Genomic DNA, 15,309 nt, shown 5'->3' with positions numbered 1-15,309 from the left:
TGCCTGTCACGGATGTTGGGAGAACGACAGGCCGAGAATGAGAGCTCATCCCTGGGGCGCAGCGCGGCGAAGCCCCCCGCTGGCTGCTCGAAGAAAACCACTCAGCAGACCGCATAGTTGCACTTTGAGACCCCATCGAGGTCGGAAGAACATGCGCTGTTTAAATGCATTTCTGAAATTGTCTCAATTCAAATGCGATGGGAATCAGGTTTGGTTACTACAATTGTGGTTTTGATGCATTTGTTTCGATGTGTCATTTCACTGTAATATTGGGGAAATGGATGGCTTGTCTTATGACGCCATTAACCCCCCCCCCCCCCCCACACACACACACACACACGTTAGGAAGCAGCTTGATCGTGCTTGCATCTATATTGCACATATCACCTATAAAATCCAAACGTATGTGCTAGCCAGCCTGCACCCGGCACATTTGTTTTGTGCAGACTAAAATGGAGACCCCTGGTCAAGGAGGTGAAGGCACTTGTAAGAGCATAGACGTTTTATGACACAAAGCCACTGCCCCCTGCCAAAACAATGAATTCCACTCCACCCCCCACCACCCAGGGAGAATGTGATTCTACATGCAATCCGAGCCTGAAGTGTGTGCGGACAGTGGTGGGGGGAGGGCTCGCGTTCACCTTTCACCCCGTCGTGTTGGGCCACAGAAAAAGACCATAGGTGCATACAGATGGACCCGATCGTGGGGGAAGCAGAAAGAAACAATCAATAGACTCAGATTCTGAAGGAAAAAAAAACAAACCATTTGCGCGCAGGTAAACATTTCATTTGATTTAAAAAGCTCCTCGGCATGATTTGACCTTGTCTGACAGCCACGGTGACGTCAGCGAATCACGACTCACCCAAGCGATTTCAAATTGCATCAGTTTGCGAACAAAAGTGCGACAAAAACATACGTCCCATACGCTCGGCTGTCACCGCTCGTTTGTTGAGGCTTATGGGGTCAAAGTGCGAAAACATTCCTTCTTCTGAGTTCTCGCTGAAAACCACGCACACGCACGCACGCACGCACACACAAATGCACGCGGCACTATTAAGGTGCTGTGGGCTGTGACGTAGTGGCGCCTTTCATTTTAAACAATTCACAAGTCGAACATACTGCGTAAAATCACATATTGGTGTGTTTGTAAATACATTACTTTTCACATTCAGAAAATTTCTGTTTGGGAAATGTTTTCTCAACACTTTGTGAATTGATTTTATTATTATTATTATTTTTTTTTTTTTTACAAAATAGAGCTTTGACAGCAAAGCCTTTTGGTGTGCGTGTATTTCCCTCCTCCTTTCCCATCTCGCAGTCGCGCATGTGAACAACAAGTCTTGACGTGTATCATCTTAGGGGACGCCAAGGTTATCACGCGTGAATATGTTCAATGAAGGAAAAAGGTCAGCGCAGTTTTTGGAGAGAAGGCGCCGCTCTGCAACCTGAGGAACATTACAGATGATTTGAGCAGACTTATATTTAATCAAGTGCAAATTGTTAAAAAAAAAAAAAAAAAAGTGCAATTTTCAGTGTTTCATGAGCTATATAGGCCCCTCCACAACCACTGCCCCCTCCAATGCCTCCCTTTGTTCTCTCCGCCTAATATGTTTCCCCCTGCCACACACAATTCACTTTTTCCCTGATTCTCCCCCCTTTTCCCGAGCTCCCCATCCCCCCACGCCCCTTTTAGCGGAGTGCCCAGTGTCGACTGGAGCATTTGAGCAATTTGAAATTAAAGCAAACAATGGCCAGGCACTCCCATGGACCTCTCGCTCACCATATTACACGGCGGACGCTCGTGTGCTCTTGTGCATTATTGGCAAGTCATTACGTTTCTCTGGAAACGGAGAGCGGGAGCTCGCTCTGAGGAATCGGTGACGCAAGCAGCAGCTGAGTACTTGGAATAGCATACAGTACGCGCGTGTGTGTGTGTGTGTGTGTGTGTGTGTGTGTTCTGTAGCATGCTCGGCAACAGCACGCTGATGCTGTCAAAACAAAAGCCGCACACTCGCATGCCTCTTTGATGTTTTATGATCACTTCATGTTTTAATAAGCATCTGATCGTTCTTATAAGGCCTGTCTAAATTATGTACATTTCTCATTGCTGTCGCAAATGACACACAACAAATGATCTAATTCAAAAGCTGAAATGAAAGGCAAATGAAATGAATAAGAAACAGTAAAGTGTCCCCTAAATGCAAAGGTCAGGGCGGTAAATCAAATGTATATTCTTTCATGTAGATCGTGATAAGGCTAACGCTAAACTTAAAATTAATTCTTAAAGTTAAACTCTCGGTCAAACAATTGTTACGGTATTACAAATTAAGTGACGATATCGGCATATATAAATAAAGCATACACACACACACACATATATATTTATATAAAACATACAATATATAATGTACACGTGTATAGCATATGTATTTGTTTATATCTCAGACAATGAAGGCAAACTATTCTAATTATCCCCAAAATATAAGTGAGATTTAAACATTTCAAATATGCTTAAATTCATTTGTTGCTGCATTCTTTATGTATACAGTTTGTATTACTCATTGTATAAAATCATCATGATTACTGCAGGTGTATTATTATGAATATTTTGAGCAACTGATGACTCAATTTCGTGTTTCCTCTGCATGAGGACAAGCGGAAGTGAAACGGCTGAATAATAAATATATGCACATGTAAGTTTTATTCGGTTTTAATGACCGATTCTTATATTCTTAGTCCACCGTGAAATTAAAGTTCCCTAGAAAATGTAATACAATATTGAAAATGTAAACTGTTTACGATACATCTTGTTTTGAAGCACAGCGGTCCATTCGGTCCTAATATCGTTGTATCGCTACCATACAATGACAATAAAGGCTCTCTATTCAATGAATTTTCTGTTATTAAATACATCCACTGTGTGACCAGTGTATTATGTAACCTTATACAACTCTAGTTTGACTTCAAAGTTTAACATCACCTGAGCTATTTTGGTTTCAAGCGTTAAGTTTGCACGCGTTCTTTCCCTTTTCTTGCCTCACGTCTCAGCGTTTGATCAATCTGAAGCAAATGAACACAAGATCACAGTGCAAAACGTCAACAGGGAGTAATTCTCTGAATATTTATATCATGCCACTAAAATGCGAATACGTTCATACAACAAAATACTTCTGGCGTCGTTGTTTTAGATTTAGAAAATACCATCGGCCTCGTGCGTCAACCTATATTTTACTTCCGGTCAGGCTGCACGTACACGAACGTGACTTACGTCATGACGCACTTCCTGTTCTTATTGGAGGATTTCCCCCCCCCCCCCCCCCCATTTACCTCAACATTGCGTCGTGCAGTGGTTGTTTTGGTTAACAATATAGCTTCAAGAAAGCACGTCAACACGTTTAAAATATGGAATTTCGGCCGAGTGAGACCCAACGCAGCGTAGCGGAGGATTGCGGGACGCGTTAAGCGAATGATTTGACAAGTCTTCCTGTTGTATTGCTCCGCATGTTCCATTTCTTCGTAGATGGTCTCCGGAGAGCGTTGTCTGTTGGTGGACACAGAGTTGTCGACGAGTAACATGAAGGAGATGATTGGAGGGTGTTGTGTTTGCTCAGACGAGAGAGGCTGGGCGGAGAACCCGCTGGTATACTGCGACGGACACGGCTGCAACGTCGCCGTGCACCAAGGTAAGCTCGTAGCTGCCTGCTAAGCTAGCCGTTAGCTTCCAAGCTAGTTAGCCCGGTGCAAGGTTATGGAGCGTCCAGCTCCCAAGGCCAAGCTCGAGGGCACGCCAACCCAAATGCTTCAGCAGGGTCATATTTGTCAACTAAGCCGCCCTTTTAAAAACATATTCGTAAAGGTCTTTGGCGCTAAATGTCTGTGCCAAGGTTTGGATCCCTAGAGAAGCAGCAAACTGTCAAAATGTCACAATGCTAAACTTGTGTGGGGGTAGGTCTACTAGCAAACCTTTAAATAATCAGCAATACTGGTTGTGTTGAATACATATCTCCATGACATCGATCTGTGATTATCCGTTGAATCAGCTTGTGGTCACTCGTTGGTGAGATGATGGCTGTGTTTACAAACGCTGCTGCTCACCATGTGGGAAGCTGTACTTGCCATTGACAAAAACAAAAACTCCCAACAGGCTTTAAATAACACGGCACAACTGTCAACCACTTGAGGTTTGCGCAATTTCACCTACAATAGAATAAGTAATCAAAGGTCGTTGACCAAGGCAGTGCTGTCATTGCTGCCGTCAGTATTGGGAAAGTGAATTTTCGATGCGAGCTCATTTAAAGTTGGGTTGACAAATTTGAGAGGGAACTAGTTCAGTTCATGGTTCATCATTCCAAATTTTAAATGAAGGTCACTCTTGCCAAAATTAATTCGTAAAGTCAAACCCCCAACATGTTGCAAAATACCGGCATTTCCCCGTTGTGGCCAACCATTCATTTCACTCTAGTAGCCAGCTGCTGCTTTCACCCTACAGTCTCAAAAACACGAGGAAAAGCTTGTTGCTTGCCTGGTCTTTTTTGAAAGTGAAGAATTATGAAGTAAAATCGGGCCGTCGTTGTTGACGTGCAAACACAAACGCGATCTGAGGTAGGAAGCAGGCTGAGGTAGAAAACTAAGGATGTACCTTAAAAGTTCAATGTGCAAAATATTCAATTTTTTTTTTTTTAGAAGTTACTTTTCCAATTTTTGTGAATGAATAGACGGTGTTTCCCACAGGACCGGAATCTATTTGTGGTGGCGGGTATCTGGCGGCTGGCTGGGGTTGGAGATGAACCAACTATCTTATAAATTAAAATATTTCAATAAAAAAAAAAAACTATTAAAATTCATCAATTAATTCATTACAATAAATACATAGAGAGATAAATACATACAAAGAAAACAGTATCAAATGTAAAATCAAACACTTACAGGGCTCTAAAGTTATTTTTCCATTGGAGGCACTCGACCACCCTTGTCAAACTCAAGGCCCGTGGGAAAACCCAAATGAGGATGTCTTTGGAATCTTCTGATAGGTTTGACAACATTTGAATTAAGATACGCCTGTGGATGTTTTTGAAGGCAAACCGGAAACACACTGCTGCTTTGTGTAACATCATGGGAAAATCAAATGAAATCAGGAACAGAATTGTGGACTTAGATGGACGTGCTTTGGTCTGAAATGTGCGTATCAACCCAAGAACAAAAGCAAAACACCTTGCGGAGAGGTGTTTTGCTTTGCTGAAGCTGGTAAGTGTGTGTAACATTATCCACAGTGAAACGAGTACAGTACTGACATGGGCTGAAAGGCCACTCTACGAGGAAGAAGCCATTATTCCAAAATAAAAATAAAAAAGACAGATTACAGTTTGCAAATACGTACAGGGACAAATACCCTATTTTTTGGAGACATGTCCCAAATTGAACTGTTTGGCCATCATGAGCATCGTTACACTTGGAGAAAAAAAGGGGGAAGCTTTCAAGCCTGAGAACACCATCCCAACTGTGATAATATAGGGGTGGCAGCATCATGTTGTGGGGTTCCTTTGCCACCGGAGGGACTGGTGCAATTCACAAAATAGATGGCATTATGAGGAAAGAATATTATGGGTAAATACTGATGCAAAGTTGCAAGACATCAGTCAAGAAGTAAAAGCTTGGGCGCAAATGGGTCTTCCAAATGGACAATCACCCGAAGCATCCTGCCATATCTAAACAAAGTCCACATTTTAGAGTGGCCATCACAAAGCCCTGATCCCTTTCCTATTGAAAATGTATAGGCAGAACTAATAAGGCATGTCTAAGGCGGCCTACAAACGTGACTCAGTTACACCAGTTCTGTCGAGAGGAATGGGCCAAAATTCCTGCCAACTATTGTGAGAAGCTTGTGGTAGGATATCCAAAATGTTTGACCCACATCATACAGTTTGTAGGCAATGGTACCAAATATGAATGAAACATATAAACTTCTGACTTTTAAGATAGTAATGAAAGAGTGTTGAAACGGAATCCTCTTTTTCTATCATTTAGCAGATTTCTGTTTTGTTTTGTCCAGTATTATTTAAAAAAACCTTTTTTTTTATTTTGGTTTGTCAGTTCACCAAGGTTCGTCATTTGAACCTTGTGGACCATGTTGTACTCAGAAATCTGGATTATATCTTCTGATTTGGACTATAGGATCTGGCCTATCGGAGATAATCTAAAAAATTGTAGATTTGGCTATTTATGGCAGCTCCATCTGCACTGTAATTGGATGGCTGTCCCGTTCTCTTGAGTGGAGCCCCTTACATACTGAAATGATAACTCTCATGCTAATTAGAGAGTCAGAACTCCCATTCATCCATTTTCCGAACCGCCTGTCCTCACTATCAAAATTGTGTTTTGCTGCAAACATTTCTTTCCGAATGCTAAAATGCCCATTCAGCCTTCATATTGTTAAGTGATGCGCTTGTCAGCCCCATTGAGTCAAACGTTACTGAGTAAAATAATCACATTAAAATACTGTTTACATAAATAAGGGACACTTGGATGTGTGCTGATGTGGATTTGAGTAAAGTGGGTGGTCTGTGACAAAACGTGGCGTGGGAAAGGGTGTGTGGGAAGGATTTTGTGTAAAACGCAATAGTCGTTTTGTGTGATTCCAGTCGCTGATTGTGCTTTCTCATCTCTCTACAGCCTGCTATGGCATTGTACAGGTGCCCACTGGTCCGTGGTTCTGCAGAAAGTGTGAATCTCAGGAGCGAGCAGCCCGTGTGGTGAGTCTCACATTCCATCGAGGAGCTCATTTATGTTTGAACTGCTGGAATAACTTGACTGCAGAAAACAATCAATGCTTGAGGACAACATACTTTCATCTCCGCCAAGGATCATCTATTGCCCTTTTTAGTTTGCAATATTTATTTACACATGTCTATAAACCCTAGCGAATGGGTAGGATACATTTTGCATTGAACATTGCCAGAGAGGTAAAAATTTTACACTGTCCTTAATTTCTCTGTCAAAATGTATTAATGCACGTGTACATTCTCATGACCTAGCTGAAGCAAATGCAGATGGTGGGAAGTTTTAAAGATGCACAATTTGATTGTTAGGCCTTGTTGAGGGTTTCAACTCTCGAGTGCTACCGTGCTTTATACATGTGGTAAGAAACCGATTCCGGGTTAAATGCAATGGAGCCTGAAACAAATCTGTAATCCCAAATCAGTCACGTTTAGTTGAAGAGCACTTTCGTCATTTTTTTGTTATTGTCATTCACATAGTTAAAGCATCACTTCTGGCAGATCCGCTCAGTGCTAATTACTGTCAAGTGTCATGCGTCTAATTCAATGTGTGTGACAAGCATTGATAGGGGATTATGGGCAACCAGGCGCCCTTGTTTCTGAGTCCCATCTGTGGAAGTAGAAGTTTCAACTTAATTTGACCTTGGCAAACAATAGTCGTCTTCACAATCTGAAGTGGGTGTCAAGCATAGATAGACTTCGTGTAGCTGTTGATACAGGTTTTTACAGTTTGAGCGGATACAGAAAAGATACAGTTTGACGACCGTACATGAATACGATGGTCGAAGACCACAAATCGAGAGTTTAAACAGCGACATGCACAATGTGGCACAAGACTTAGGGGCAGGACATTGGATCCATGAACATCTAAAGAACTACATAGTATGTTTTGTCCTTTGAGCTTTTATATGATGCGACGAAGAATTACCTAGTAGGTTTTGTCCTGTTTTGTGCTTTTTTTATGACGTTACCGTCGAAAGTGCCACTGATGGCAAATAGGAAAAATTTGATGAACACAGAACCGTAAATGGAACCAGACTCAGGAGAGCAATTTAGTCATCTCTATTCTGGCTACTTCGAACAGTATTGACTAAAGTGTCAATACGTTATTAATAGCAAAATAAGAATAAAGGAATTTACACGGACAGGTTAGCTTCCTGCGGCATGGTGTTGAAGTAGTAACTTGACAAGTGGCAGTCAGTCACCTGGGAGGAATTTTATAAAAAAAAAAAAAAAAAAAACATGGAATGAGCACTTCAAACGCCTTTAAAATCCTCTCATAAAGACGTTTATGAAAAAAATAATTGATGACTTAAGTACATGACCCACTGCCCACACTGCTCTTCTCACGAATAATGTTCAGTTTGTGTGATTGAAGTTAATTTTTTTTAAAAATTTTTAAATTTTTTATATAGAGCAAGTGATGCAGTTAAAAAGGTTACGGTAATTTTTAGAGGTTGACTGAGAGAACACATTTCTTCACACACAATTTCGTCCCTTACAAGCTTAATAGTGGATATTTTGAACTGAAACCTCTCTTCTAATCGTGGAAGGGGTTCAGAGAGTGGAAGACGAAAGATACATATCATGATTTCTGACCCGCGGTCCGATATATGATTAGATGTTTTTGAGGGGGTGGGTAAAACAACAACAGATTATGATCGTAAAAACTGTACTGTTTATTTAGGACACTTAATTATACACGATTGTAAAAAGAAAATCCCGCGACCCTAGTGAGGAGAAGCGGCTCAGAAAAGGATGGATGGATGGATGTAAAAAGAAAATAATCTCCGGTCTGTGCTGTAAAGCAGAAATTAAATAACAAAATATGTGAAAACAATGACACTTTTCTCTAACAAAATAGCTAATGTTTAAAATATAATAGGAACTAAACAAACACTGTCGAGTTTAGGAAACAAACTTGCTGTCTGTTGCTTAAACATTCAGGTGGCCTATCTGTACTGAAAGCCAGAAATTAAATAACAAAATAGGTAAAAACAAAACAAAAAAACTGTGACTACAATTCTTCTTCTTCCTGCGAGTGACGTCATGTGCTGTTTCGTATTCCTTGAACACTGGCAGCTAGATCCATTCCACGCATCCACCATCCACACACAGTTGTAATTGTGAATATTACCCCGCGACGGGTTAATAGCCGAGCGCAATGGCCTGAGGTTCCGCCTGTGGACTCGGGACCTGCTTTGGATAAGTCACAGGAGTTAAGACAAGACCAGAGAAAACACTTCCGCCGCTTCTGCCTGTTAAGAAGTAACGGTACTTTTACTCCGTTACATTGATCTAAATGTCGCTCGCTACTTTTATTTATCATCAATCCATCCATCCATTTTCTACCGCTTATCCGAGGTCGGGTGGTGGGGGCAGTAGCTTTAGCAGGGACGCCCAGACTCCCCTCTCCTCAGCCAGTTCATGCAGCTCTACCGGGGGGGATCCCGAGGCGTTCCCAGGCCAGCCGAGAGTCTCTCCAGCGTGTCCTGGGTTGTCCCCGGGTCTACAGCCAGTGGAACGTGACCGGAACACCTCAGCATGGAGGCGTCTGGGAGGCATCCGAATCAGATGCCCCAGCCACCTCATCTGGCTCCTCTCGATGTGGAGGAGCAGCGGCTCTACTCTGAGACCCATCCGAGCTTCTCACCCCATCTCTCAGGGAGAGCCGGACACCCTGCGGAGGAAACTCATTTCGGCCGCTTGTATCCTGGATCTTATTCTTTTGGTCACGACCCACAGCTCGTGACCATAGATGAGATAAATTCGGCTTAGCTCCTTCTTTACCACAACGGACCGATACAAAGTCCGCATCACTGCAGGCGCTGCACCGATTCCGTTCTTCCCTCACTCGTGAACAAGATCCCAAGATACTTGAACTCCTCCACTTGGGGCAGGATCTCATCCCCGACCTGGAGAGGGCACGTCACCCTTTTCCTTTTTACCATGGTCTCAGATTTGGTGGTGCTGATTCTCATCCCAGCCGCTTCACACTCTGCTGCGTACCTCTCGAGTGAGGAAAAAAGCAGAGATGCAATACTGAGGCCACCAAACTGGACCCCTCTACGCCTCGGTTGCGACTAAAAATTCTGTTCCATAAAAGTTATGAACAGAATCGGTGACCAAGGGTAGCCTTGGCGGACTCCAACCCTCAGCTGAAACGAGTCCGACTTACTGCCGGCAATGCGGACCAAACTCTGACACTGGTCGTACAGGAACTGAACAGCCCGTATTAGGGGGTTCGGTACCCCATACTCCCGAAACACCACCCGCAGGACTCCCCAAGGGACACGGTCGAACACCTTCTCCAAGTCCACAAAACACATGTAGACTGGTTGTGCGAACTCCGATGCACCGTCGAGGACCCTGCCGAGGGTGTAGAGCTGTTCCACGACCAGGACGACACTGCTCCTCCTGAATCTGAGATTCGACTTCCCGACGGACCGTCCTCTCCAGCACCCCTGAATAGACGTTACCAGGGAGCCTGAGGAGTGTGATTCCCCCTGTAGTTGGAACACACCCTCCGGTCCCACTTCTTAAAAAGGGGGACCACCACCCCAGTCTGCCAATCCAGACGCACTGTCCCCGATGTCCACGTGATGTTGCAGAAGCGTGTCAACCAGGACAGTACCGCAACATCCAGAGCCTTTAGGAACTCCGGGCGAATCTCATCCAACCCCCGGGGCCTTGCCACCGAGGAGCTTTTTAACCACCTCGTTGACCTCAACCCCAGAGATAGGAGAGCCCGCCTCAGAGAACCCAGACTCTGCTACCCCATAGGAAGGCGTGTCGTGGAATTGAGGAGGTCTTCGAAGTATGCTCCTTTCCTGCCGGAGAGGTGACATTCCATGTCCCGAGAGCCAGCCTCTGTAGCCGGGGATCGGATCGCCGAGGTCCCTGCCTTCGGCCATCGCCCAGCTCACACTGCACCCGACCCCTTTGGCCCCTCCCACTGGTGGTGAGCCCATGGGAAGGAGGACCCACGTTACCCTTTTGCGCTGTGCCCCGGCCGGGCCCCATTAGGAAACGTGCCTACAATTATGTAATTAGTTTACGGATGTTAATTTTAAATGTATTAAGAGACGGAACAATGTTAGTGATTATATCACAACACAGAATGAACTAACTTGAAATTCAGAAATTGCCAACAAAAACAGAAAAACATTGTATTTAAAGTTTTCCCGGAGGATGCATTTGGGATTAGCCTTTGAAGTTGGTAATCGTGAAAAATGATGTGAAACAGAAAATGATTTGTGTCAATTCTTTTCCAGAATGAGAGTGCTTAAAGAGGCGGATGCTATTCACGTGGCACAGCTTGAAGCAGGCATCAGGTGTAGGTGGAGATGGGCCTGGCTGAAGTTGGAGGCCAAAACAAAAAAAGCAATGAAATGAGGCAAATTGAATTTTAATCTTAAATTTGTACATCAACATGTACTTGAGCGGTGTAAATAAATGTTTTTCTGCGTGAAGAAAATGTGTTTATTTTGCCTTACTGTACTAATCAGAGTCTTCCAGATTGGTTAATTTATTTTAAAATCAAAAATATTCTCTGCCGGGGCCTGGGGGATACCCCCAGACCCACCCTACTAGGTTGTTTTGTTTTGGTCACCTTTTTCATACCTTTGGTGTTTGCATGTCGGCATGTTATATGTATGTCTTAAAACTCACTAACAGATGCTCCTTTGTCGTTTTTGGCAAAATGTATCATTGGCCCAGCACTGCATCCGTCCGCAATAAATGTCCATGTGAAACATGGGTTCCGGCGGCGCAAACACAGTTCTGGGTGGAACTTTTCTTTTTTCTTTTTTTTTCTCTCCCAGCGGAGCTTCGAAGCAGAAATTTTGTGTCAACCTATTTTTGAAGTCCACTTAGCTGAGTTATTATTACCCCCACCCCTCCCCCTCCTCCCCTCACCCAGCCCTAATTGAATACCCTAAATCGTCCATCGGTGTGAATGCCAGTTTCAGTGCTTTTTTTGTCTATATGTGCGATTGTGTTGTGACCAGTTCAGGGTAATCTGCCTCACAGTCAAGGTCAGATGGGGTAGTCCATCTCACGTGTGACCCTTATTAAGGATAAGTGGTATAGAAAATGGATGGCATGGAAGTGAGCTTTCCTTTAGTATTTATGTCCGTGTAAATATTACCTTAAACATATTCATTTATTTGCTGCTCCAGACAAAGGATTATGCACAGATATTTAAATTTACAAATTATACATACGTCTAGTTATATGTTCCTAGTTAAGGCCTGCCGCACACTGTACAATGAGGTCGAACCCGATTGGACCGGACCATCGCATAAAAATAAGAGTTGCAGACGCAACCCTGCACGTTGAATGATTGGCTATATGGATGCCGTGAATAGCGAGCCCGTATAGCCGTTTGATGCTGTACAGACAGTATATTGTACTTTATCACATTTCTTCAGCCACAAAAAGATAGATTAATAGCTAAGGAAGAGGCAAGTTGCTAAAGAGAGTGGACGCGTTGAGAGAAAAGCGTAAGTGTGGGTTTTTTAAAGGAGTCACTGACTCCATTCATTTGAACATACCCAGCGAGGTATGTGCCATTCCTGTACATTTTGGTCACAAGCTTCATTTTTTTCATCCTCGGGTACATTACACAGTGCATTACATTACACATTCTGATTTAAAACACAATATTATATGCTTTATATGCGGCAGTTGTATGCACGGTGGCTGTTCGGTGTCTCACTTAAGCGAAAACTTGGAAATGTATTTTCAGCGTGAGTGAAAGCTTGTGTGCATTTTGATTGGCTGTAAGCTGCGACGATGTGCACCGGCGATCGCGGCAAAAACAGTGGCCGACTGACCTGAAAACAGTTGCCAAACCACGCACACTGCGTGACAATTCATTTGGGTTCCGGCCCGTTGTTTAGTATGCTGCAGCCTTAAGGTTGCCTGTATGTTGCAGAATTACATCCAAATTTTGTTACCAATTATAAATCACCTGGGTCAGGTGCTATTGTTTGATAAATCTTGAATGCAAATATTTTGATGTATATACATTTAATCCACAGAAACCGCTTTGTGATATGACAAAGTTAAATAATTTGTCAGTTTTATAACTGGCTGGCTGAGTGTAGATAGTGGCAAGAATTTCAGTATCTGTAAAGCTCCAGGCTTAAATAGTCATGGCACCATTAGGATATCTGGAAACTAGTTAAGAGTGATTTATATTGTGATGAGAATGTGGAGTAAGAGAGCACGGCGAGGTGTGAACTTAGATATGGAATGGGAAAATATTGTTGGGAAGAGAGGGAAAGAAATCATAGTCATGAAAGTGGTTGTGGTCATATATGACTGTGCATTACTCATGCTTTTGTGTCATATGTGCACACATACTTAAGTAACACAAAATTCTCATGATACAATTAGTCCAGTTGACGCCATGTCTCACTGGGTGCTTCTCGTTTATCCGCAGAGATGTGAGCTGTGTCCCCACAAAGATGGCGCCCTGAAGAGGACGGACAATGGCGGTATGCAGTGTCGTACACACCCACGTCCACGCTCGTATCTGTGCTCAGGCTCGTGTTATTGATTGTGTGTCGGCGACAAGTTGATCATGCTGTGAGAGCTGCTGTTTGGTTAGTTTGTGTGTGTGTGTCTGTGTGAGCGAGCGCGCGCACTGCTCTCTTTGCATCGTCCTCTCCAGTCCGTCTTGTGTGTGTGTGTGTGTGTGTGTGTGTGTGTGTTCGTGTGTATGTTTGTTTATGAGGGGGTGGTTCACGTTGGGTATAGTGCGTAGTTTGTGAGGAGTCTCTTTGCTGGGTTCACTGGAAGGTCAGCTTGGTGGAGAATGTAAATATTCTGTGTGTGTGTGTCTATTTGTCTGTGTGTATCTGTGTGTTGAATCAGTTAGAGAGAGGCACAGCTGTGGGATTGTGTGCAGGCCTGCAGGGAGGCATCATGACAGCACTAACACACACCGTTTTACTACTTTCTCCTTTATTTTACCCTTCCCACGACCCTGCTCATGCTTGTCCTTTTCCTCTCCCCCTCTTTTCCTTCCATTTTCATTATCTTGTCTTGTCAGCTCCTCTTCCTCAACTTGTTGAACTGCGTACAACATTTTTACCACCATTCAAGAAGAAAAGAGAATTGAACATGATTGCCGCATTTCACAACAAACTTATCTCCTACAGACCATAATCCTCTATAAGTGTTATGGGGACCCAGCAGAGAAGATTGGGGGGAAAAAATGTGTTTGAAAGGTATGAGGGCATTATCACTTAGATTCGTAGGCATCTTCTCTGCTTCACTGTACATTTAGTTTTACACCAATTAAGGTCATGTTGTATTGAAGTCAGCATTTTTGTGTTCCTGGTCCTGATACTCATGGTTCTCATCTGACGTTCAAGCAAAGAGCTTAATTTTTGCTATTGCGCCTCAGTTTCTCTTGAATTTGAACCAGAGCCCAGATATAGTGACAAAAGTTCAGCGTTCAAACACATTGGACTTCTTCGTTGCACAGCTTCACAAAAGGGGTTTTATGGTGTGAATTGTTAGTTTGAGGAGCAAGGCCGTGCCACTTTTATAGTCCTGTTTTATAGGCCTCTTCCAGATTCTTGGAGAGACTTCAAAACAACAACATGCCCCGTTTCACACCCACTGCCTTCTCCCTGTCCCACCCTCTGCCCCGCTCCCCCCTATCCTGCCCGCAGGGTCAAAGGCAGGTCAGGGGTTCAACTGTAAGTTTAAGCCTGTTTTTGTTTCCTTTGTGGGGGGGAAAGACAGACACCTCCAGCGTGGCAGAAGTCTCCCACCAGCATCTGACCCCCAGCTCACATTCTGCCACTCCTCAATTTGTCATCAATTCTGCTGTCAGTTTGTCTTCGCTGACAGGCAGCTGCTGTGCCTGTTAGGTGACACAATATAGAGCCTCTTAATTGCAACGGTATCAATTAAAACAATGTTCTATTCAGTGACCATGTTACATACTTACTTGCATATTAATTAGGAATGGGTGTTGGACTAAATTGAAAATAATGGTTCAATTATTCAAATGTACAGTTTGTTACAAATGTATTTATTTGTACTAGGGCTGCATGAGATATTGTTTGAGCATCGTGATCGCAATTTACGTGTGCACAATAGTCACATCGTAGGTTCTGCAATGTAGGCGGAAAATTCATTCATCATATCGTCATCTAAATTCAAGTGTACCCAATAGGGTTGCACGGTGTACCTCACCTTCAAAGGCGGACGGATGCCTGTCGTCATTGACCACTGAGTGGAGTTCATTATTCGTTTTGCAGAGCATAATTTGCAGTCGGTTAAAAAGTGGTCATCGGTCTACGGTCATCACATCTGCATTTACCTTAAAGTATCTCCACACCGCTCACGTGGCTCCTCCTCAGGTATACGTCAGGCTGGTACAGATGTACAGTATCGGTGCACCCTTTCTTTAGACTGCAAAACAGTTGACTACATTTGCTGGTAACTCCATTGCGCCTCAGTTGCTTCAAGAGACCATTAGTCTGTAATCAATTCCAGACAATCGACAGCCTT

At 43.5% G+C, this 15,309-nt stretch overlaps 1 protein-coding gene across 1 annotated transcript in view; it reads left to right on the top strand.

Moving 5' to 3' along the window:
• The first annotated feature begins 3,326 nt into the window (after positions 1-3,326).
• Positions 3,327-15,309, top strand: part of mllt10 (MLLT10 histone lysine methyltransferase DOT1L cofactor) — a 47,831-nt gene continuing 35,848 nt past the window's right edge. Inside the window, 3 exon segments of the mRNA XM_061665919.1 lie at positions 3,327-3,684; positions 6,671-6,750; positions 13,223-13,277. Coding sequence (XP_061521903.1) covers positions 3,522-3,684; positions 6,671-6,750; positions 13,223-13,277 — 298 coding nt within the window. The 5' untranslated portion in view covers positions 3,327-3,521.

The sequence above is a fragment of the Phycodurus eques genome, chromosome 21 (assembly GCF_024500275.1).
Source record: "Phycodurus eques isolate BA_2022a chromosome 21, UOR_Pequ_1.1, whole genome shotgun sequence".
NCBI classification, from domain to species: Eukaryota; Metazoa; Chordata; class Actinopteri; order Syngnathiformes; family Syngnathidae; genus Phycodurus; species Phycodurus eques.
The sequence above is the reverse complement of the archived record's forward strand: the minus strand, read 5'-3'. Positions and strand labels throughout refer to the sequence as shown.